This window comes from Podarcis bocagei (assembly GCF_964188305.1).
Source record: "Podarcis bocagei genome assembly, chromosome: 7".
Taxonomy (NCBI): Eukaryota; Metazoa; Chordata; class Lepidosauria; order Squamata; family Lacertidae; genus Podarcis; species Podarcis bocagei.
Window position 1 is genome coordinate 48,562,941 of NC_138132.1, and position 25,976 is coordinate 48,588,916.

The 25,976-nt window shown below is 46.4% G+C and overlaps 1 protein-coding gene and 1 long non-coding RNA gene across 2 annotated transcripts; one reads left to right on the plus strand and one right to left on the minus strand.

Moving 5' to 3' along the window:
* Nucleotides 1-3,306: 3,306 nt before the first annotated feature.
* TPPP3 (tubulin polymerization promoting protein family member 3) lies at nt 3,307-17,358 on the minus strand. The gene is made up of 5 exons (XM_081202382.1): nt 17,299-17,358; nt 15,875-15,955; nt 9,373-9,566; nt 5,725-5,878; nt 3,307-4,065 (listed from the first exon to the last, which is right to left on the minus strand). Exons 3-5 carry the CDS (start codon nt 9,558-9,560, stop codon nt 3,877-3,879), a joined length of 531 nt encoding a protein of 176 aa, XP_081058508.1. The 5' UTR covers nt 9,561-9,566; nt 15,875-15,955; nt 17,299-17,358; the 3' UTR covers nt 3,307-3,876.
* On the plus strand, nt 4,490-8,452 carry LOC308591607. Its single transcript, XR_014010202.1, has 2 exons — nt 4,490-5,369; nt 8,049-8,452. It is a non-coding gene; the product is annotated as an uncharacterized lncRNA (long non-coding RNA).
* Nucleotides 17,359-25,976: the final 8,618 nt, after the last annotated feature.

The following is a 25,976-nucleotide window of genomic DNA, read 5'->3' on the forward strand; positions in this document are numbered from 1 at the left end:
ATAACCCTTTTCACACAGGACCCTTAGAAATGCAGAGCAGGCCTCCTTCTGCTGCCTTGGAGGTCAGCAACCTTGTATGCAAGCGCTTCCTGACCAAAGGGCATCTCTCCCAACCAGCCATGAATGGTGGCATCACCAGCCCTACTGTTAGGTATAGAGTGCAGCTGAGACATCAGGCAAAGATGGGAATGGAGGCAGATGTTGGATGATGGAGTAGTAGTGTGTGTGTAGGATGGCCATGTGTCCTACTTCACAGAGAACGGTCTTCTGTTTTCAAGCGTCATCAGGGGGCAGTCCTCTGCTTTAAGCTGTTCTCTGTTTGAGGGCTGTCCAGCCCAAGTCTGGTTTAAAGGTAAGAAAAGGGCAGCAGGAACACCTGGCTGGCAGTTAACAGCACCTGGCCAGCAGACTGAACCCACCAGTCAACTGGTACCTCCCCCATGCAAACTTTGTGCAAAGTGGTATCTTTTTTTGGTGATGCTATCCTCTTTTTTAGCAATGCATAACTGGCCCCCTTATCTGGCTGCAACATGGCTCAGAAGCTACCCTATTGCCTTCATATGTGTTGGTAAACATTACTCTGTTACCAGAAGTAGGATTCAAATCTGATTAGTTCTGTACATGGAATGGCAGAATGCCATCTAGGCCACCCTAGGCAGTCATGTGTCTTGAGCCTGTCCTGAATTGTGTACTATCGAGTGCCTGAAACAAACCCACCCATTTTGTTTCTGCAATCCCAGGCAGGCAGCCTATGTATTCCCTGGTACAGTCATAGGTAGCCAGGAGGTCTACATTCAGATGGTAGTTCCCAAGTTTGCAACAAACTCTTATTCAAATTATGTGTCCAAATTTGCTTCTGGAGGGGAGGCAGCAGCTAGCAAACAACTTAATTCCCTCTGGGAAAGGGGGTCTGGGCTGCTTGAGGTGGGGCCATAGCTCTGCGGAAGAGGACCAGCTTGGCACACGAAAGCTCCCGCGTTCAATCCCCACCACCCCCAGGTATGTCTTGGAAAGATTCCCTTCCTGGAACCCTAGAGAGCTGCTGCCGGTCTGTGCAGACAATACTGAGCTCAATGTACCATGAACTGTCTGACAGCTTCTTATTTCATGTTGAACTGAGCAGGGATGGTGGGTCAGCCATCGCCTGACATTCCTCTCAGGAGCCTGCACTGGGAAAACTGATAAAGAGAGACAAATGTGAGGGAGAAAATAGCAGCAAGGCCATAAAAATCAGCGGCTGAGATATTGGCCCACACAGGCTCCAAGAGGCCTGGCAGGAAGCCATTTCCGTCGCAGGCAGAGAATTCCATGCTGGCTGTAAAACAACATCGCTACTCAGCTGGTGCGACTCTCCCAGCCCACAGAAATATCTGGACTCTGGGAGAGTGGGTGCCTGCAATACTCTTCCTGAAGAGACAGGACACTTAGGGGAGCTGTTTGCTTTCTCCCCCACCTCAAGGTGAGAGCACTGGGACCACTGGCCCATCTGGCTCCGTATTGTCTACTATAGTGGTTGGCAGAAGTTCTCCAGGATTTCAGACCAAGGGACATTCACAGGCCTCTCGTTGAGATGCTGCAGATTGAACTCAAGGCCTTCTGCATCGTGCAGAGCAGATGCTCCAACACTGAGCCCAGTCAGACTGGGTTAAAGGATGCACATAGTGGAGCTACATTCTGGAGCCCAGCATAGGAAGAACATAGGAAGGTGGCTTTTACCAGTTCAGATAATTGGTCCATCTGGCTCAGTATTGTCTGCACTGACTGGCAGCAGCTCTCCAGGGTTTTAGCCACAGGTTCTTCCAGCCCCCATAAGGAGATGGAACCTGGGACTTTCTGCATAGCCAAAGAATGTGTTCCACCATTGAGTAAAGATGTAGGATCTCTGGCTTTCGTACCACTTTCCTCCCCCACCCTTACACGACCCCCAATTCTCTAACAGGTGGGGCTGGGGGCTTTGGCACCCGACGGAAAAGGAGCCACTGAACACATACCTGGTCTAGCCTACAGCAGCTGGGAAGCCCCTCCCCAGATGCAAACTCAAAAGGAGGGATAGGGATGGGGTTCAATTCACACTGTAATGTGCACCAACCTAATTCACACTTCCTGAAGTGAAGCACAAACCAAAATACAGCTCTCCTGTGACATTTTCAGGTCTCCAACCAAAGAACGGGAAGGAAAATTCATATATTTGAGGAATTTACGCACAATAATGCATGTACTGTATGAGCCAGCTTACAAAAATGCATTCTCTTAAGAAAAAATCGCTTACAAAGGATGCATGTATATTAGGCTGAATTGTGGACAAATTAAGAAAAATGTGCACTAAAATGCTTAAGAATTATTAAGGTGGCTTTTTTAAAAAAATCCCAAAGGGATGCAGGAATGTGGCGAAACTTGGAAAAAGGAGAAAATAGGAGACATCAGAATTGACAGATTGGCCTATCCCTATCCAAGAGTCAGGCATGAGGCGGCCTCCTTCAGCGGCTTGCATCCTTGCTTCAACTGCAGGAGAAGACAACAAAAACCGTTCTATTGAGGTCTGGATCACATGCAATGGTATTCCAACACAGTTGGGATCCCAAGGGCATTATTTTATGTTGAGAAGCTCTGACTCTGTAGTCTCTTTACCCAGACCAAGAAGATCTCATACCACTACATCAGTTTGTGATATATTTTTTTAAGTCCACATGAAAATGCATTAACATTTTAGTGGAAATTTCTCCTGATACATGTTTGCAAGCACTTATGAAAGCTTGTAGCCAATGAAGAGTTTGGATTTGATGTTATGTTAATTCTACTCAGAGTAGACCCATTGAAATTAATGACTATCAACTAACTTTGTTGGAGGCAAATACATGCATTTTCCCATTAGTGCAAATTTCTCCTAATATAATGCATGTATGCCGTTTATCCTAATATGCGAATTTCTGCTGGGCAGTTTTCTCTAATACAATGCGTTTTTAACATTATTTTCATGAATATATGCATTTATAGACATACTTCACAGCAGTGTATGTATTTCTTGGCTGGAGAACTGCAAAATTCAGACAGGTGTGAAGTTTGAAGGACAGTTACTATTCAGTGTGGTATTAAACAGATTTGCCTTTACATGTTAAATGAATCAAATTTCCTCCCTGTCCTTCCTGCCCTTTCCTCCTGGGTTTAGCTGTGCCCACCAATGGCATTGTGCCCCCAGCAGATATCCCCCTGAGGAAATGTGATCCTCCACGGGGTGAGGAGTCTCCCCACACCTGCGTGCAGAGTTTAAAAGGGATCAGCTACCTTGTCAGTTGAGGAGCAAGATGATTGTGAGTAGTACTTTTATTTTATATACTGCTTTTCTGATACAATCAAAAGCGGTGAAATGATGCCGTCGGAAGCACTGGGGTCCCCTGCAAACAGGAAGTAGACATCATCATGGGTTGGAAGAGCAAGGGCTATGAGGAAATGCTGTTAGAAGCCTGGGAAGCCATCTTGTTGCCCTGACAGAAGCTTTGTGGCCCTAGAAGCTGCATGACAAATGAAGCTTTCCTTTTATTTTCTCTACGGTGCAGAAGACTCCCATCATTAGCACTAGTGAGGAAAGCATTGGGGAGGGGGCTGGTTAGAGTGAGGTAAGGGAGACATTTGAGGTGTAGAGGCCTTTGGTACGCTGCGCAGGCGGGTGCCGCAGATAAAAGTCTGAGTTTGTGTAACTTTGGGAAGCGAGGTGCGTGGCTGGGTCACACTGCAGCTGCGTAAACCATTCAAGGACAGGCACCCCTTCCAGCTATTGCTCTGGGGCTGGAGTGAGGCCGGGCAGAGCCAAACCCCCATGAGAGCAAGGGGGCGTGTCATTAGGGTGGCCCTTCCTTCAAACGGGTGCGGCAGCCACACCTATTTCTTCACTTTGGCATCGTAAGTGCCGGCGTGCTTGTAGGCCGACACGTAGCCGCTGTTGTCCACAATGTTCTCCCGTCCGCTCTTGCCTTTGCCCTTCCCGCTCTCGTCGAAACGTTCCTTGTGGGAGCCTGTGTACTTGGACGTGTCGGTGAGCCTCTCCACCGCGCCCACAGCCTTGGCTTTCTGCCAATCACAAAAACAAGGGAGGGGGTCAGAACCATTCTTTGTTCAGCAACAACTACCATCACCCCTACTTCGGAACATGGCCTCCACATCACCTCCACCTCCTTTACTATCTACTGTGCAATAATATGAGGAGCTGCTTTGTACCAAGTCCAACCACTGGCACATAGAGTAAAGGTAAAGGGACCCCTGACCATTAGGTCCAGTCGTGACCGACTCTGGGGTTAAGGTGCTCATCTCGCTTTATTGGCTGAGGGAGCCAGCGTACAGCTTCCGGGTCATGTGGCCAGCATGACTAAGCCGCTTCTGGCGAACCTGAGCAGCGCACGGAAACGCCATTTACCTTCCCACCAAAGCGGTACCTATTTATCTACTTGCACTTTGACGTGCTTTCGAACTGCTAGGTTGGCAGGAGCAAACCTTCTGATCGGCAAGTCCTAGGCTCTGTGGTTTAACCCACAGCACCACCCACGTCCCTGGCACATAGAGTACCACTGGCTTTACCAACAGCTCTCCAGCATTGCAGGTAGCGGTCTTCCCCAGTCTTGCAATTTGGAGGCTTCTTCAAGTGGCACATAAGAGCCCTCCAGGATCAGACCAAAGGCCTATCCAGCTCAGAGCCCTCTACTCACAATGGCCAACGTTATTTCTGCAGGAAGCCCACAAGCAGGACATGAGCCCAGTAGTGCTCTACTGGAGACTGGCCTTCAGAGGCACACTGGCTCTGATACCTGAGGGAACATAGCCATCATGATCAATAAGTCTTATTCTCAATGATTTTGTCAATCCTCCATGAGGGCTCCAGGTATTAAACCTGGGGCCTCCCATAGGAAAAAAGGAGGTGTATTGGATGTGGGGTGCTTACGGAATTCAATTTCTATGAGTTCCAAAGCAGACTGACTTGATCCATACCTGCTGTACTATCATAAAGACTGGATCATAGTTATCCACCCTATTTTACACTTCACTGAATTTTGTGATAAAGTTCCCAGCTCAGAAAACAAAACAAAATGCATTAAAATGCATATTAAAATGTGTACAATACTTTTCTTCTAGAAAAAAGGTGCTGGTACTGCATTCCCTTGAGTACCCCTCAGAAAAAAGCACTGGACTGTACATAAATACATACAGTGAGATAAAAGATGTATATAAATGTACAATTTATGATAAATTGTGTATTGAAATATTATTTATAAACAAAATTCCATACTGCTTTCTTTTTTGTTAGTTAATGGGATAGAAGAGGTTCATAAACGATCACTTATGGAATTGGAAAAGGACTGATCTGTCCAGAAGTACTGAGAGTGAGTTAAGCCCTACCATACGAGAAAGCTGCAATTCACTACCAGAATGCACACTTTGAATACAGACATTTCCTGGTACAATTCACAGAATCTTCAGGAAAGGCTTGGGAAACCCTGGAGAGCTGCTCCTAGTCAGTGGAGTTCAGGTGGGGAACCTGTGGCCTCCAGATATTACTGGTTTACAACACACACCATCCCAGACCATGCTGGCTGGCGCTGATGGGAGTTGGAGTTCAGCAACACCTGGAAGGCCACCGGCTCTCCATCCCTGTCCTAGGCCCAACCTGGCCTGCTTCTGGATTCCCGCCAGGAGTCTGTTCTGCTTCTTCCTCCAGCACTGGCAGCAGTTACTCACAGTGACGCCCACGTTAGTCGGTTCTTTGCCTGCCACCAGCTGGCAGATGGATTCATACGCTTCCTCTTTGCTTTTGTCCTTAAACCTCTTTGGGGCCAGCTCCTCCAAAGCCTTCTTGAACTCCTCATAGTTTATGACTCTGGCCGTCTTCCCTCTGGAACAGAAAAGGCACAAGGGACTCAGGAGCCAAATCGCAACCACCTTTGCCCCTCTGACTCGTACACCGGGAGTGGGGAACCTTCTTCAGTCTGAGGGCCACATTTCCTTCTAGGCAACTTCTAAAGGGCCATAGGTCAGTGATAAGTGGGGCCAGACGCAAAAGAGGGTGAGGAATGAATACAAATTCTACCTTTGTACAGTAGGCTTGTTTCAATACACATTCACACCCCTTAACCACCTCCTTCCAGGCAACCCCGAACCATTATCAGAGTTCAAGAACACATTCCTGCCAAGCAAAAGCATGCAAGGAGGGTGTCCTGGCTCCCAGTTGTAGAAGGACAAGAACTTGCAAGTTCCTCCCATTGTTTAGCTGGGATTTGGTTCCGGGCAATTTCTACCACTCAATCTATTCCTGCTCTCTGAAGCAATAGAGCACAAGTCCGCTTCATCTTTTACATGACCTCCCTTCAGATATTTGAAGACTGCTATCATGTCTCCTCTTAATCTCCTCTTATCTGGGCTAAACATACCCAGCTCTATCCTGGGTGTCAACTTCTGGACAAGCTCTAGCTTGTCAACGTCCTTCTTAAGTTGTGCCATACAGAAGTGGACATGGTACTCCAGATGTGCTGTGACCATTGCAGACTAGAGTCCACTTCATCCGATGTAGTCAGGCCAGGCCAGACTGTAGTCCACAAAAGCTTATGCCATACTGAAACTGTTAGTCTTTAAGGTGCCACAAGAATCTTTGTTGCTTTTAAAGAAAGAGACTGTGTACACATTACCAGCTTAAAACACAGCTAGGTCGTTCTCAATTCAGACTGAAGTTGGTTTGGCATGTGTACACAACTTAAACATGGCTACATCTCTGAAAATCTTGCTATATACCAGCTAACTAGCTAGAATCACTGAAACATTTGTTTAAAAGTCCTAGAGACTGGGTATCTGGTGGCAACACCTATCAGTGCTGAATGCTAACAGCTTCTGCAGCAAACTGGTAGAAATTGTCAAAAAGACCTCAACCCCCCAGAGAGGAAAGGTATGTTTGGAAGGACCACAACAAAGGTGCTTCCAAACCAGGCCCACTATCCTACAGGACAGGCCCACCTACAGGACAGGCCCACCTGTCTTCACTCTGATTTTTTACATGCAGGGAAATATTGGGTGTGTGAGAGAGCACTCAGATATGCAATTCCTCATTCGTGGCTTGAGGTGACGCCATCCAGAAAATAGCTTTACTTATTGATTCTGTTGCCTGCATAAACCAGAGGCAGGGGAACTTTTTCAAGCTGGAAGTCTACATTCCCTCCTAGGCAGCTTTTTGGGGGCCACATGCCAGTGGTGGCCAGAAGCAGAAGCAAAAGAGGGTGGAGCAACGGAGATTGATTTTACTTTTTGTACAACAGGCTTGTTTCTACACAGACTCACACACACAGTTCCCTGCCTCCATCCCCCATCCAGACAAGCACGAGTCGTCATCTGAGTTGCAGGACACATTCTAGACAAGCAAAAGCAGTCCAGGAGGGTGCAAAGCAAGGCTGGAGAGGGGTGTGGCCTGAGGAGCCAGAGAGACTTGGAGGCCACATTCAGCTTCCCCATCCCTGGTATAAGCTGAGTTATGACCAGACTCAAGTTCAGAAGAGGTGACACACATGCCAAGAGCTTTCCCCAAACCACTAACTGCAACCAGTCCACACACCTTTGAGATATGGGGCTTCTGGTGGTTAAGTCACACGTTAAGCTGAATGCACAGCAGGCATCTATGTCTCAGTTTCCTTCAGAAGCTGGGCCTGTCCTGGGGTCACAAGTCTACATATTACACTTGTGTGCCACTATGACTGTTGGTTTTTTTTGTTCAATTAATTTATAGCTGCAGAGGGCCTTACTTGCTGTTGAGATCACTGCAAGCCCAGGAGTTAGGTCTATCACTTCTCTCCCCAACTGTGATCCCACCAATAATTTTTTTTAAAAAATCCCCTTCCCGGCATTGCTACAAAGAGGGAAAAGATATACCTGGTGGGCTGGCCCAGCTCATCTCTCTCTTTCTCTCCCCCCCCCCCCCACATTAAACTGTAGCTGTCGCTGCTGCAGCCAAAGTGCTTTCCATTACAAGAGAGTTACACCAGCAGCAGTCAATAGCTGTTTGTTTTTTTTATTTTTGCCAGGACCAAAGGCTTAATTTCTCAAACAGCAGCTGACATGGAGCAGTTCAACAGTACAAACAAAAGTGTTCCTGCCAATATTGCTGAATCAAACCGGGACAGCACCATTGAGCAATGCATGCTCAGTCTCCCCAGAAGCACAGATGTGAAACACAACAATGCCAAACTGAAGCTGGCATTGAGCCAAAGAAGCTGTGTGTGTGTGTATCTTTTTAAACTGGTGCTTGGCATTGATACAGAAAGCTAAGGCTCTTTTTTGTGGGTTGGACTGTTTTCTGCTAGGTTTGTAGTCTGGCTACAGACATGGTTTTTGAACATGTGCAGAGTTTCTGTCCCTTGTTGCCAGTAATGCAAGTCATCTGGAAAATTATGTACTGGAGTAAAGAAAAAAAATTCACTGCCCTTAATCAGTTGAGATCTGGTTTATCTATTTTACTTATATTTAGTAAACAGATAAACATGTGCTGTGTTATTTTTACAAATGTGTTATAAAAATATCTCAAACATTTTTTCCAGAAGTCAAAAAATAGATTAGGAAGGTATTTGGTTAAAGTTGTAAATCTAAGCATGTTACCCCTAGGGAATAAGCACCATTGAGCACAATGGGATTTCCTTCCTAGTCAACATGCATAAAATTGTGCTGTTAGTATTTGACTTGAGGGGAGCGGGGTTCAACAGGGCAGAAGAAGTTGCCTTATAACAAGTTAGACTATTGGTACACCTAGCTCAGTGTTGTCTATGAATTTTCCAGGGTGGGGGTGGTAATGCTATGGGACCTCTTCAACTTGGCAAAGCTTATATAGACACAGACACACACACACAAAACAACATATCTATGCACATTCTGTATAGTATGCATAGGATGTATATTTCTTTCTGGAAGTGTTTGAAATGACCACAATGGTTGTAACAGCAAATAAAATTGAAATTGACATAGCTTAGGGCCTCAGCATGTCTTAATGAGGCCTTGCTTGGTAGGCATTTTTTGTGCCCTATATTAAAACAGAAAATATGAATGGAAGTCTAAGGAAGGGCTGTAGCTCTGTGGAAGAGCATCTGCTTTGAATGCAGAAGGTCGCAGGTTCAATCCCCAACATCTGAGGCAGGTATGGGAGGGAAACCTGCCTGTTAGGGTACCAAGGATCTGATTTAGTATAATGTTCCTATGAATTAGTTCATTGGGCTCTTGCTTCCAGGGTCAGGGCTTCAGTGCTGTGGTAAAGACTTGCCCACGGGTTTCCGTCCCATCCGAGTCTCCTCGTTTTTGTAAATTAAGAACTAACACGAAGCAGAAGCAGAAGGAAGTGAGATGGAAGCAGGCACTTACTTCACCTTGCTGAAGACAATGTCCACATCTGTGCTGGTGACCCCTTTGCCATCAGTTACTTTGCAATCCTTACACAGTTTGGCCCAGTTCTTGCCATTCATTTCTTGCCCTGTAGCTTTGGTGTCGCCGTAGATGGCAAACTTTCGGAAGCTCTCCTCCAATGAAGCCATGTCTGTGCTCTCAGCCATGATGTTCTGTAAAACACACAGGGGGCTGCTCAGATCCAAGCAACAGGCATTACGTGTGCCATCATGTACACATTTCCTAAAGCTCCTCTAGACATTTCCCCCTACCTAGGGATGGTGGAATCTGTCAGTTTCATTTCCCCCTCATTTATCATTTTTTTCCAAACTGGAATTCAGTTCTCCACATTTTCACAGCAACAGTTTGCAATTTTTGTTAAAAGTGGGGGCGGGGGGGGGGAAGAGTCCTTAAGACAATTCATCAGCATCTTAGGGCAACTTTCTCCTTATACACATTTTTGCAAAGCAAATTCCCCATATATAATGCATTTTTATATCTTGCTTTCAGTAATGTATGTGTATATATGAACACTTTACTCTAGTATATGTATTATAGTACACAGCAATTGACTAGAGAGGTGCATGGGGTGCTAGGGGTGGGGCAGTGCCTCTGGTGGGGGATATATTGCACTCCTTTTGGAGTCGTTTGTTCACTTTTGGTCCCCTGTCTGCACTCAGCTCTAACCTGTGGCTCCTAAAAACTGTTAGCATGTACCAGCGGCCAGACCCCAGGAAACGACTTTGACTGGCTGGCTAAACTAAGTGAGGGTAGCTGTCAAATGTTGTTGTGGTTGCTTGAGGACTCCGACCTGTCTTTTACAGGCTTTATTCTTGGTGCAAACTATTTACAGTGAAGAGCGCCGTAAGTTCATATCTGGCTCAATCGCTAGCAGAATCCGGGAGTGGTCTGTTTTTGTACCTCCCCCAGCATAAAGGTCGCGTCACCCCCAGCCTTTTCCGCCTCTCCCTGCGCCGAAGACTACTGCGCAGAATGGGCGCTGGCAAGGGCGCGCTTCCCGCCTCTCCGGCTTGCTCAGGCTCAGTGTTAAGGCTCTCCCTAGCATCCTCTGGCCCCTGCACTTCTTCTCCACTGGAGATGGGGCTTCCCCCCTCGCCGGAAGAGGAACTGCTTCGCAAGATTTTCGGAGGCTCCCTGTAACACAGCTGCCCTTCCATCTCTTGCCTCTGAGCTGATGGCAGTTCCCTGACAGTAGCCAACATATCTCAATCCCTTGGTGGAGACAGACTCCGGTAGATTGCGTGGATGAAACCAATACTGGGTCAAACAGTTAAGAAGCCAGTTTCTGCACATGCTGTAGAAGGAAGAGAGGGGCAGATGGGGCTTGTCAACCTAGGAAGATAACCTTTCTAGGAAAAGGAAAATCCTGGTCCTAAACCTCCACTTCCTTGTGGGATATCTTTGGGAGAAGAAAAGGCTAAGGAGTAAACCCTACACAAACCCAGAGTGGAGCCTCTAATACGGTTGGATGGCACCATGTACACCTCCTTCTGGAAACTGCTGCAGCCAAGCTGGTGCCAAACATATTGCTCTGCTTTCCTTTGGACCATATCAGTGAGGCTGAGAGGGGGGGGGTCTTGTCATCTGGGTAGCCCAGGACCTCCATATACACTGCTCAGGCTTGTGCCCCAAGGAGGTCATTTCAGTACTGCTAACTCAGCGGTTTGCCTTCATCCCTGGAGGCATGATCCATTGTCTCTCGAGACAGACAGATGCCAACCACTTGGCTAGAGAACTGCATTGTAAAATCTGGATAACTGCAAATTTCCAAAGGATTGGCTGCGTTTCAGTTCACAAATTGTTTTAGAAAGTGTGAATTAGAAAAATCCACATTTAAATGCAAAGTAAATTGGATTTCTCCCTGAGCTCCATTGTTGGTCTTAGTGCACTGTCTGAACAGATTTCTCGGTTCCTGAGATAAATCAGGGTATCATAGATAGAGCACTCTTCTCAAACCTTCTGTAGAAGCTACTGGCTTTTTCAGATTTATCATAAACTTTCCCCCTACTTCTGAAGTTCAGCATGCGAACACCATTGTTGTCATAATCAAAAAAACCAGCACATGGACAAGAGGAAAGTGCAGTATGTTAAGGAAAATCGCTTTGCAAAAGTTGTGTGTTGTAGGCAAAAAGGTGTCTATTAGGAGAGACGTTCACAAAAACGCTGATGAATTTGCATGAGATTTTCCCCCAAGTTTTAAAATTTATTTTTGCAATCATCTATGCAAATGTGGAGAACTAAACTTAAGATTAGAAAAATGAGGAAACAAGGGAAACCAAAATGGACAGATCTGCCCGTGCCTAGCAAGAGCAGACGTACCTTCCCAGCAAACGCCCTGGCTTGCCCTGTGTCAATGCCAGCACTAACTGGAATTTCCCCGCACAATTATGAACTCAATCCACTGCTGCTTCGGGGAAACGCTGTCCATTTCTCACGGACATTTACCCTCAGCTATCCCCTTGCTCGGGCTCCCTGCCAAGATCCACCCATGCCCGGGGCAGGCTATTAGGGCACTAGCCAGCCTGGGGGGCCTGCCAGGTCCAGGATCTTAGTTACGGCCTGACATTAAACAAAAACAGGCATGTGGGCTTGGCTGCTGGGGCGGCCACAGTTTGTGTTGCCTGGCGATGGTTGCTAAGGGCGGGTTGTGCTACTTGGACGTGGTTGCTCTGGGGAGGATAGTGTGGATTAGCATATGTACTTAACTCCACACTAACGGACATAGACATGCGTGTGAACTTTTTTCCCTTTCTCTCTCTCTCCTTAAAATTTCTCCTCTGCTGGATGAAGGTATCTCCTGGAAAGGAGCAGTGGAGCTGCAGGCCCTACCCAACAGAAGTCACAGCCACACTTGGATGTACATGAATCTGCATGCACAGAAATATAGTGGTACCTCAGGTTAAGTACTTAATTCGTTCTGGAGGTCCATACTTAACCTGAAACTGTTCTTAACCTACAGCACCACTTTAGCTAATGGGGCCTCCTGCTGCTGCCGTGCCGCCGGAGCACGATTTCTGTTCTTATTCTGAAGCAAAGTTCTTAACCTGAAGCACTTTTTCTGGGTTAGCGGAGTGTGTAACCTGAAGCATATGTAACCTGAGGTACACTGTACACAGCAGCAGGTGTACTGGGTGCACAACTGCAAAAAAAAATAATGGGCACAAATTATGCAGGTTTGGCCATTTGGAAAACTGCAATAACATGTAGGCATATTAAACTATGGCTTTTTAAACTATGGCTTTTTTAAACAGATGAAGGGCAGTATAGAAATTTAATAAATAATAAATTAAAGAATGATGATAATGTACAGCTGTGTACTTATCCAATTGCAGAATCCTTGACTTTGCAAATGTGGAGAACTAAACTCAGTTAGCGTACCTTGGCCAGTGTGCTTTACCCCTGAGGCACACATGCGGTAACCCATGTGAATAGCCACTCATAATTTAACTTTTTAAAATTATTTGCTGCAGCCCTCATCCAAGAAGCTTGAAGCTCAAACCTACAGTGGTGCCCCGCAAGACGAATGCCTCGCAAGACGAAAAACTTGCTAGACGAAAGGGTTTTTCGGTTTTGCGTTGCTTCGCTAGACGAATTTCCCTATGGGCTTGCTTCGCAAGACGAAAACGTCTTGCGTTTTTTTTTTAAAGCCGCTTGAAGAGGCGCAGTTGCGACGGACCGTGCTTCGCAAGACGAAAAACATCGCAAGACGAAAAGACTCGCAGAACGAATTCTTTTCGTCTTGCGAGGCACCACTGTATATGTGTTTTCCCCAAATGTGCATCATTTTATACTTTACTTACATTGAACCTTACACTCCTCAAAAAGATGGTTTAAAGGCTCCCTCTCCAGCAGAAGCTTTATGCATGTCTTACATTTTAATGTTGTAAATTTATTTTATGTTGTAAACGGCTACATTGTATGATTGAAAGTTTTCCTTTTATTCTCTGTTGTCCTTTTGAAGACTTTGGCTATATACAATAAAACTGACTGACAGACTTGCGGCATGTTCCATAATAGATGCCCCTTTGACTGAGATTTAGGTTGACTGCAACCTGTGGGCCCCACAATTTGTCTCCCTGGCATGCAGAGGTAGAGATGTTTGCACAGGTGAGCAAAGCAAACTGCAAGTTTTCTCACTTTTCACACAAAAATTGATATGCATGCACCTAAGATTGGCTGAGACTCCCTTACTCACATAGGAGCCCTGATTGGTTGTGAGTCACAGTCGCAGCCAATCAGGGATCTTCTGCTAGACAGGGAGTCACAGCCTATCAGGACTCCCTGGTACACGTCCCTGTGTGTTTAGGGATAAATGCTCTGGCTGCAGTTTGCTCTCAGAGGGCATCTGTCTACCCCCCCCAGTCAGAGACATAGCACACAAAGAGCTGCACTTTAGGGACACCCACTTGCCCTTCACACTTTACATGTTTACTATGGGTAACGTCAGTTGTAGCCACAGCAAACATGATTGACACAGAAATCGTGAAGCACCCAGGTAGAGGGCAGCAGCTCTTAATCCTTGTATTTATTTAATGTATTTATTTAAAACCAACCCTGCCTTTCTACAGTTGCTCAAGGTATGTATGGATTCTTTCACCATTTGGCCAACGCCTAACTAAGTCAGTCATTATGCTTGGCTTGCTAGTTGCGTCTTCTTCAGAGATCTTAGCTACACAAATACACACATACACAACTTACGTGGGCAACACAGAACAACAATCTGGTTCAATTCAGACAAGATATCACATCCATAGTTTGTGCTGACTGTAGTTTAGAACCTAAACCACCATTTCTACTTCCAAAGCTACAACAATTAAACTATGGTTTAGAGCTGCTTGTCTGCTTTCATTTCAAGCATTCAATCCTGCCCAGAAGCTCCAGCAGACTCTCAAGGCATGGCAAAGGATCAGGGATGATGGGAGTTGGTGTCTAATAATATCTGGAAAGCAAGAGCTTCCCCATCCCTGCTATACAGTTCCTGGCACAGGAAGTACCTGGTACTACTCGAAGTGAAACCCTAAAGGAATTGCAACCTTTGGGGAAAAGGAAATATCTGTCATAGCAAAGCCCACCACTGATTCTTCTTCTGCATGGCTGCAAACTTAAGTGGCATCAACAGTCGGCATGATAGGGTCAGTTCAAGTTAAAGAAAGGGCCCCACAGGGGCTGCAAAAGTCAAAGGTATATCAGAGCTCAACCAGTGAACATCTAACTCCTCAGCTGGGAGGCTCAAGAATTTTATCCCATCTGCATTTTTAAGGAAATTGGCCTGGCCTGCACTTCTTAGACAGAGGGTTCCTCCAAACTGGTGTTTTTCCCAGGGTGTATTTGCAACATGTCATTGATGCAGAAATAGTGCTGGCTTTATACTGGAATATCCAAACATTGTTCCTCTTATTTAGTTGCTCTGTGAATATTCCCCAATGTTACCACATAGTGCATTGAAGGGCCTCTCCGTTGGGCCCTTGGAACTCTTGCCTGGCGCACCCCCTCCCCAACCACACCTCTGTCTCCAGGTCACACTCCTCACTAGCCCTACTTCACACCCTCCTTAACTTTCTGCCTGCCTGGAATGTGTACTTGACTGCCTCTTGCATGCCTGGATGGAAGTTAGAGGTGGCTGAGTAAGTGTGTTTAAAATTAGCCTAATGTACAAAGGTAAAGGGACGCGGATGGCACTGTGGGTTAAACCACAGAGCCTAGGGCTTGCCGATCAGAAGGTCGGCGGTTCAAATCCCCGTGACAGCGAGCTCCTGTTGCTTGGTCCCAGCTCCTGCCAACCTAGCAGTTCGAAAGCACACCAGTGAAAGTAGATAAATAGGTACCGCTCTGGCAGGAAGGTAAATGGTGTTTCCGTGTGCTGCTCTGGTTCACCAGAAGCGGCTTAGTCATGCTACCACATGACCCGGAAGCTGTACGCCAGCTCCCTCAGCCAATAAAGCGAGATGAGCGTCGCAACCCCAGAGTCATCCGCAACTGGACCTCACGGTCAGGGGTCCCTTTACCTTTACAAAGGTAAAATGCACATTCATTGCTCCATCCACATTTGCTTCTGGCCCCTCCCACCACTGGAATGGAACCTTCAGAAGGTTGCCCAGGTGAACATGTGGTCCTTGGTCTGAAAAAGATTCCCCATGCACCCTTTAACCCCTGCTGTGGTCGCAGCTGAAATCAGACCCCCGGCAACTGCTATTTGCAATAGGAAGAAAGCTCCCACTGACTGAAACTGGAGTTTTCCTCTCATTCCAAACAACAGGGGATGCAGACAGAGGGTTAAAACTCGTTTCCCTCTACACCGTGGTTCCGATTTGGCTCCCTCTGCTCCGACCCCACACTGGCTACTTAGTGTAAAGCAGCCATCCCCAACCTGGTGCCCTTCAGATGTTTTGGACTACAATCCTTGTCCATTGGTGGGGATTGGGGAGAAATTTGATTTAGACTGTATTTAAAGCATACTTACCAAATCGCTTCAAAGCACTACGTGAACACAGCTATCCTTCAAAATTCACACTTCTACAAATTTCACAATGCAATTCTCCACCTATGTAATGTGTACAAAATGCATATACTGTAGTAAGCATGCATATAAATGCAAAGATCAGTGGAAATAACAATCATAAAGGCATGTTAGGCAAAATTACGAACAAAAATGAGCATATTAGAATAAATTTGCACTAAAATGCTGATAAGCTGTTGCGGAAATGTGGAAAACTTGACTGTAAAAACGAGAAACCAAGAAAAACAGAAACTGACAAATTCACCCATCTCTCGGGGGTCTTCCCACAGAAGATGGAGCAGCCTTGTGCACTGTTGCTTCAGAGTGCAGAGCACAAACTAATGGGTGGAAATTGCAGGAAAGCATATTCCCGATAAACCTCCGAGAAAGAGCTGTCCAGCAATGGGACAGGCTGCCTTGGGAGGTGATAGGCTCTCCTTTGCTGGGATCCATCCATCTCAGTGCTGTCTACACTGACTGGCAGTGGCTGTCTTTGGCTTCAGACCAGTCACTCCCTGTCCTACCTGGAGATACCAGGGAATGACTCAAAGACCTTCTGCATGCAAGATTCTATCACTGAACTACAGCCAGCTTGCCTGGTGCAGTTTTCTATTCTGCCAGTTCAGCTGAACTGCTAGAAGCAGAAGCCTGAGAAATGATATCACCAAGCCAGAACAATGCCAGCGGCACTCAAAGGAGAGCATCTTGCTGGCCGCTTTTCTGCAAGCACGTAAATCCAGACATACGCAAGAACAGAGGGCTAAAGGCACGGTTGTGCATGATGCCAAAAGCACCTCTGTAAAACATCTCTCAGGCTTTTTGCGTGCATATGTGCATTCTCAACATCCGAACAAAAATCAGAAGAGTCGCTTTTAGAAGCTGTATACCAAGTCAGACAATTTGTCCATCCCGCCCACTATTGTTTACTACTTTGACTGGCAGTGGCTCTGCAGGATCTCAAGAGCTGTTTTTAAGTAAATTAATTTCATAATTTGAATGTTTTATATTTTTTTGGTAAACCACCCAGAGGTTTTTGTACAATCAAGCGTTACAGAAATGTTTTTAAATAAATAAATAAAATCCATGCAACCTGAACCTTTAACTGGAGACACCAGGGATTGATCCTGGGAAGCTGCTGGATGCATCCATTTGTGATTATCTCTAACGTTTAAACTGCACAGACGTTACAGTCCAAGATGGACAACTTGCCATTTTGTGCCTATTGGTCTGTGCTACGATTCTCCCAGAGGTTACTGAACGAGATGAGGATTCAGTTTTAATCATGCTTAAAGAAGACCCATTGATTTTGATGTGTCTGCTCTAAGCAAAACTAAGTCTGGATCCAACTCTGCATTTCTAAGCAAGAATGCACACACAAGATTCCTTACCACAGGTTAGTTATGTTTCAACAGTTAAGAGGTCCCGGGTTGCAAATTTTAAAATTCATCAGCAGATGATGGGCGGAGATTCTAGAAAAGAACAGAGCAAAAGGTAGACAAAGCAATGTCAACTCATCCATGTTCTATGCAAAAAGAGATGGGAGGGGGAATCAATTTAAAGCATGAGGTGGGGGGGGGGAATCAAAAAGAAAAAAAGGCTGCAGTTCAAACACACTTTTCCAGGAATAAGTCCCACTGAATTCAGTGCAGCTTATTTCTGACATGCAAAATTATGTTATGCAAATAAATAAATTCCACTGGGGGGGAATAAACAGAGAGCGCTATCTTCTGCTTTCTATTCTACAATGCTATTAACAACATGCATACCCTGGAACAAATAAAGAGCACCTAAAAGAAGCTTTATAGAGAGTCATGGGTGGATCTGCCGACTCAGGGTATGTGGTGCAGATCTAGTGAGTCAAATATTCATCAAAGCACAGCTGATGCCAAGCTAATTCCTCCATTTCCAGGTTTGCAGACACAACACAAGGATTCCTAACAGAGATTGCTCCAGTTGACAAGCTGCCCATTATCACAATCTGGTTAGTTAAACAAGGAGGGGAAGGAGGGTGTACCCGGTATTTATATTATACATGCATAGGGAACTAGGGAAGAGAAGGAATTATTCCGAATTAGTTAGTCTGGAGCCAAGTGACATCATCGCCTCGGGTGCAATGAAGAAAAACAGAGGGAGACCCCTCCACAAACACCCGTCTGGAAGCGGCACCCCCTGATGACCCTGCGACCGCAAACATCAAGCAACAGCCTCGCGGCTGTTGTTTACGTGGAAGTAAATAAATCCCATTGAAGTTACTGGGACTCCCTCCCGAGTATGCATGTAGAGAATCGGGATTGCAACCTTAGCATAGTGATGGGAATAAACGAAGAGATCGTCGGAGGTACATTGACTGAGAGGAAGGGAAGGAGCGGAATGCAAAGGTTTGGTCAGCATGCCTAGTGGGTGGATGCAGGAGGGACGGAGAGATGGGGGTTCCCCAAGCCTCCGGCTGCAAGAAGCCTGCATTGTCCACGGGGATGGGGATACCCCGGTTCCTCCTTACCCCACTCCGGATCCCCCTCGCCTGGCTACGCCTTACCCCCCGCGCGCGCTCCTTACCCGGCTTGCCTTCCACAATGCTGCGCCTTGCAAAAAAAGGGGGGAGAAAACCACCCCTCTGGCTCTTGGAGACGCGCCGCTGCCGGCGGGGCGAGGCTCGGCTGTTGATTCCCGTCTCCATAGAGACCCCAGTGACACAGCGCGGGGAGGGAATAGGAAGCGGCGGGGGGGGGGGCGTGCAAAAGCGAGGAAGAGCCAAGACACCTCCCTCCGGGGAAGAGGGAGGCGCAGGCGCGCTGGGCAGCCCCTCCGCCCGCCCCAACGTGGGCCTGGCGCCAAATGGGCCATTAGTGCGACGGTGGATGATGCTGAGACCTTGGGATTGCTGCTGCTGCCGCTGCTGCCGCCTCCGGAACATTAGCGGGGAATAAATGGATGGCATCGCGGGGGGGGGGGCAGCAGGAGAGAGAGATGCTTATGTCATCCTGAAGTTCTCAGCAACCTTTTCCTGCGCGCCCTGCTCTTTCCCCAAAGCGAGAGGCTTAGCCCAAAGACCGCCGCCCCCCCCCGCCTGTGCCAAGACTCTGAGCCCTTGAATTGTAGAGCTGGAAGGGACCCCAAGGGTCATCTAGACCAACCCCCTGCAATGCAGGAATCTCAACTAAAGCATCCAGGACAGAAAGCCACCCAACCTCTGCTTGAAATCCTCCAAGGAAGGAGAGAGTTCACTTCGTGTGGGAGTCTGTTCCACTGTCAAACAGCTCTTACTGGCAGAAACTTCTTCCTCGTTTCTTGTAATTTGAAACCATTGGTTTGGGTCTTAGATTCCGGAAGTTTGCTCCATCTTCCATGTGACAGCCCTTTAAGATATTTGAAGATGGCTATCCTATCTCCTCTCAGTCTCCTCTTTACCAGGCGAAACATACCCAACTCCCTCACATCTGGCTTGGTTTCCAGATTCTTGGTCATCTAACTCAGTGACTGACAGTGACCCTCCAGGGTTTCAGGTGGGAGAGACATTCTCAGGCCTACCTGGCAATGCTTGGGTTTCAACCTGGAGCCATGCTCTGCCACTGAGCTCTTAGGAGCTCTAAGCTCCTCTAAGGAATGCAAGTGATTGCATGCATATTCTGCCCCCCTCACCCAGCCATTTCAGTGCTTAGAAGTCACAGGGCAAGGTTTATAATGCAGGGGTAGAGCATCTCCTTTGCAGGCAGGAGGTCCTAGGTTTCATCCCAGGTAAGGCTGGGAGAGATCCCTGCTTGAAATCATGAAGCGCCACTACCAGTCTGAGTGGATAAAACTGAGCTAAATAGACCAAAGCTCTGGATGAGCAAAGGACAGCTTTCTATGACATACAATTAAAGCCCATGGCTTCCAGTGACAAAGCACCCCCCCCCCACTGTGACTAGTTGTAAGGGGGCAGGCAGGTGCGGGCAGGCTGAAGACAGGCAATATGCCACGTTTGCCCTGGTAGTGGGTCAGCCTCCATTAGACTTCAATGAGACTTTGACTCATCTGCCATTGTAAGCAGGAGACCTCTTTCAACCCAAGGGTTGCCCAGTAAGCAACCTCCTAGGGGCCATATACCAGTGGTGGGTGGGTGGGGCCAGGTAGAGCGACAGGTGTGGCTTCTTTGTTCAACAGTCACATTATAAAGTATAATAATAATTTATTACTTATACCCTGCCCATGTGGCCGGGCCTCCCCAGCCACTCTGGGTGGCTCCCAACAAAATATTAAAAACACGATAAAACATCAAACATTGAAAACATCCCTGAACAGGGCTGCCTTCAGATATCTTCTAAAAGTCAGGTAGTTGTTTATTTCTTTGACATCTGATGGGAGGGCATTCCACAGGGCGGGCACCACTACTGAGAAGGCCCTCTGCTTCGTTCCCTGTAACCTCACTTCTTGCACCAGAAGGCCTTCAACGCTGGACCTCAGTGTCCGGGCTGAACAATGGAGGTGGAGATGCTCCTTCAGGACAGACCCTGTGGCAGCAGAAGAGAACAGGGAACTCCAGAGGAACTGGTGGGGGGTTGTTGCTGCTGCCCCCTGGGGTGTTTGCTTCACTCTGCTTAATGGTAGGACCAGCTCTCAAAACAAAGACTTTAACAAAAATTGAAGTACTTTTGAGTCTAAGTACTTCAACAGCACAAGGCTTTTTACATGTCCAAATGAGTTCGGTGAGATTTATTTCCAGGTAAGTGTGCACAGGATTGCAGCCAAAGAGAAGACGTTTCCATCAACAGGAGATGTTTGTCTTTGGCTCCCGCAAAATGTGTTCTTGTCCCATTACAAATCCATACAGGACTATTAAATCAACTGTGCCATCTAGCAATCAGAAATTAGACCAAATGGAGCAAACAGCACGCAGACCTAGTGGTGGGAGGAAAAAATCCTTAAATAAGAGACACGGGGGAATGATTAATGGACTTCAATGTCTGTACACTAATGCGCAAAGCATGGGAAATAAACAAGATGAGCTTGAGCTCTTGGTACAGCAAACTAAATATGACATCATAGGCATCACTGAAACCTGGTGGGATAAGTCCCACGATTGGAATGTAATAATGGAGGGATACAATCTATTTCAGAGAAACAGACCAGACAAGAAAGGAGGAGGAGTGGCGTTATATGTCAGGGATGTGTATACCTGTGAAGAGATCCAAGATTTAGAACCTCAAAGCCAAAGTGAGAGCATTTGGGTCAAAATTAAGGGAGAGAAGAATAACAGAGACCTCATGGTGGGAGTTTACTATAGATCCCCAAGCCAAACGGAGGACATAGATGATGCCTTCCTGGAACAGATGGCCAAGCATGCAAAAAGAAGGGAGATAGTAGTAATGGGGGACTTCAATTACCCGGATATTTGTTGGATGTCAGACTCAGCCAAGAGCATAAGGTCAAACAGTTTCCTCACTGGCCTTGCAGACAACTTAATTGTCCAGAAAGTGGGAGAAGCAACAAGAGGAACAGCCATTTTAGATCTGGTCCTAACCAATGTTGATGACCTGGTTAGTGGGGTAGAAGTGGAAGGATCATTAGGCGCGAGTGATCATGCTCTTCTGAAGTTTACTATACAGCGGAAAGGAGCAGCCAAGCATACTAGGACTCAATTTCTTGACTTTAAGAAAGCCGACTTCATAAAACTTAGGGAAGTGCTGGGTGAGATCCCATGGACAGTAATACTAAAAGGAAAGGGAGTTCATGATGGCTGGGAGTTTGTTAAGAGGGAGATAGTAAAAGCACAACGCCAGGCAATACCAATGAGACGGAAACATGGAAGGTGCCTAAAGAAGCCAGGGTGGCTATCTAAAGAACTTTTAACTGAGTTAAGATTTAAAAAAGGATGTGTACAAAAAATGGAAAAGGGGGGAAACCACCAAAGAGGAATTCAAACAAATAGCCAGCACATGTAGACACAAAGTCAGAAAAGCTAAAGCACAGAATGAACTCAGGCTTGCTAGAGAGGTTAAAAGCAACAAAAAAGGCTTTTATGGGTATGTCCGTAGCAAAAGGAAGAACAAAGAAACAGTGGGGTCACTCAGAGGAGAAGATGGTGAAATGCAAACAGGGGACACAGAAAGGGCTGAACTCCTCAATGCCTTCTTTGCCTCAGTCTTCTCCGATAAAGAAAACAATGCCCGACCTGAAGAATTTGGAGCAAATGATTCAGCAGAGGAAACACAGCCCAGAATAACTAAGGAGATAGTACAAGAATACTTGGCTAGTTTAGATGTATTCAAGTCTCCAGGGCCAGACGAACTGCATCCAAGAGTATTAAAAGAACTGGCAGATGTGATCTCAGAACCACTGGCAGTCATCTTTGAGAATTCCTGGAGAACAGGCGAAGTCCCGGCAGACTGGAGGAGGGCAAATGTTGTCCCTATTTTCAAAAAGGGGAAAAGAGAGGACCCAAATAATTATCGCCCTGTCAGTCTGACATCAATACCAGGGAAGATTCTGGAGCAGCTCATTAAGCAAACAGTCTGTGAGCACCTAGAAAGGAATGCTGTGATCATCAATAGTCAGCATGGATTTCTGAAAAATAAGTCATGTCAGACTAACCTGATCTCGTTTTTTGACAGAATTACAAGCCTGGTAGATGAAGGGAACGCAGTGGATGTAGCCTACCTTGATTTCAGCAAGGCATTTGACAAGGTGCCCCTTGATATTCTTGTAAAGAAGCTGGTAAAATGCGGTCTTGACTATGCTACCACTCAGTGGATTTGTAACTGGCTGACTGACCGAACCCAAAGGGTGCTCATCAATGGTTCCTCTTTATCCTGGAGAAGAGTGACTAGTGGGGTGCCACAGGGTTCTGTCTTGGGCCCGGTCTTATTCAACATCTTTATCAACGACTTGGATGATGGACTCAAGGGCATCCTGATCAAATTTGCAGATGACACCAAACTGGGAGGGGTGGCTAACACCCCAGAGGACAGGATCACACTTCAAAACGACCTTGACAGATTAGAGAACTGGGCCAAAACAAACAGGATGAACTTTAACAGGGAGAAATGCAAAGTATTGCACTTGGGCAAAAAAAAAATGAGAGGCACAAATACAAGATGGGTGACACCTGGCTTGAGAGCAGTACATGTGAAAAGGATCTAGGAGTCTTGGTTGACCACAAACTTGACATGAGCCAACAGTGTGACGCGGCAGCTAAAAAAGCCAATGCGATTCTGGGCTGCATCAATAGGAGTATAACATCTAGATCAAGGGAAGTAATAGTGCCACTGTATTCTGCTCTGGTCAGACCTCACCTGGAGTACTGTGTCCAGTTCTGGGCACCACAATTCAAGAAGGACACTGACAAACTGGAACGTGTCCAGAGGAGGGCAACCAAAATGGTCAAAGGCCTGGAAACGATGCCTTAAGAGGAACGGTTAAGGGAGCTGGGCATGTTTAGCCTGGAGAAGAGGAGGTTAAGGGGTGATATGATAGCCATGTTCAAATATATAAAAGGATGTCACATAGAGGAGGGAGAAAGGTTGTTTTCTGCTGCTCCAGAGAAGCGGACACGGAGCAATGGATCCAAACTACAAGAAAGAAGATTCCACCTAAACATTAGGAAGAACTTCCTGACAGTAAGAGCTGTTCGACAGTGGAATTTGCTGCCAAGGAGTGTGGTGGAGTCTCCTACTTTGGAGGTCTTTAAGCAGAGGCTTGACAACCATATGTCAGGAGTGCTCTGATGGTGTTTCCTGCTTGGCAGGGGGTTGGACTCGATGGCCCTTGTGGTCTCTTCCAACTCTATGATTCTGTGATTCTAAAAGCACTGTGTTACAAGGAGAGAGCACTTTCTTTGAACAGTCAGGATCCATTGATTAGCTGGGCTATTTTTTATCTGTACATCAAGCTTTTAAATGTGTGATTTATGCCATCTTAAATAAAAACATTAGGTGAGTAAGCTATAGATCGTATCCAGGACTGTTTCTATTCCTCAAGTACAGAAAACATGCTACTGCTGACAATTCAGAATATGAATAACCTTAGATTCCTAAACATAACAAAAAAGAGTCTTCCAGTCCTAAAAGTTCTGAAAATTACTTGCACATTTTTCAAGGCTGGTGAACACATCAGAAATGTAGGGGGATTTTGAACAGGATTTCTAGTGTCGCAGTTACCTGCTTGGGACTCGGCAGTCAAACCACTGGCTATATGCCTGTTCCCCCACACACTGGGATCCAATTCCCATTTGCCTATACAGAGCAGAAGTTCCAGTTGCCCTCCCACATATAACACAGAGAAATAAAGCACTAAAAGAGGATGCCTAGGGTTCACCCCTTAAGAGGTTTGCCTTTGCATCCCAGAGAAGGAGAAGCTTGTTCGGAGTAGTAGAGGATCTAAGAGTGTCACACTGGATTTTGCAAAGAAAAATAATGGGGTACAACTAGAACTGAGAGAAGCAAAAGAAGGAAGATTTTGGCCTCCAAGTGGTTCTAAAAATCAAATGGCGGGCTTGTAAAATACCAAGAAACATATACTCCAATGCATTTGGTTCAAACTACCTTCAAGGGCACTGATTGCAAGTTAGGTTCTCTTCTCAAGCCAATACGATCTTTATTTTCAGTCAGAGTTTCTGAAGAAGGTTGTTTTCAATCAAAACACATTTTTTTATTATTATTATTTTACAAATACTGCCTTTTATAATGGGCACTTCCATACAACCTGTTTATTGAACTTTCATCTTGATTTGTTTGTGGAAAATTAGATGAAGTTGTGTCAAGCAAGTGTGATCCACACCTTTCATTGCATTTTCCTATACTTTCCTTATTGCAAAAAGCACAATATTTGGGGGAAGTGGGCTTGTTTTGCAAGAGCTCCAAATCAGCTCTAATTAAGCAGCCTGGGGGTGTTGTATGACAGGGTCACCAACCAGCACCCTCAGGTGCTATAGCACCCATGAAGTGTGTTGTGTGTGTGATCTCCATAATGAGGACATAGCTGATTTCCCATGGTAAGCACAAGGTTGTCCAGAGGTAGCTGTTGCTCTTTTAAAGCCATCCAGTTTGTTGGCCATCACTGCCTCTTTGTTGGCCATCACTGCAAGTTCCATAGTTTTAAATGTAAAGATGTGCTTTCTTTTTGTCTCTCCTGAATCTTCCAGCATTGGAAGGCCCTGAATTCTAGTACAGTGGTACCTTGGTTCTCGAATGAAATCCATTCCGGAAGCCCATTCAGCTTCCAAAACATTTGAAAACCAAGGCACAGCTTCCCATTGGTTGCAAGAGCTTCTTGCACTCAGTGGAAGCTGCATCACACGTTCAGGTTCCAAAAAAATGTTTGAAAACAGAAGCATTTACTTCCGGGTTTTTGGTGTTCAAGAACCAAAACGTACGGCAACAGAGGCATTTGGGAACCAAGGGTCCACTGTATTATGAGAGAGAGATCTGGTTGACCCGTGTGGGAGCAGGATGCTGGCCTGATGGGCCTTTGGTCTGATCCAGCTGGGCTCTTTTGCGATGCAGTTTGAAAACTAAGGGAGGGGCCTAGTTGAAAATAGCACAGGCGGTTCTCACACTGCAAAGCTCAGATGAGCTGAGAAAGCGAACAGAAGTCAAAGGCTGCACACTGCCATTGCCATGGCTGGTTGACCACTGGGAGTGGTGGCCTGGCCTGGTTTCCAAACCCATGTGAGAGTTTTAACAGCTTCTATGCTATCCACAGAAACACCCTAACTGAAGTCAAGGCTGCAGCTAAGTTCACAAGGGGCTGTGCTTAGGTGTTATGCCTCTGGCTACCCATTGTGTAACTGTTTTGTTTAGGGCACGACACCGTTGTTAGGCAAAACCTGCACAACAATCAGCAACTGAGGCTGAGGCAGAGGGAGATGAGGACACAGACCTCTCCATCAGGTCAGCTAGGGCCAATGGAGGCTGTTCCATTTGGGCAAATGGGGCTCTGCCCTCAGTCTGCCTCCACCTGCCTGCCTGCCTGCCTTTACACTTGCGTCTAGTCCAGGGGGTGGCCCAGTCTATCAGCTTCCTCTTCCTCAGTGTTGCCCCTTGTAGAACTCAGCAGGGAGGTGGATGGGGACAAAACTAGAAAGAGCTGG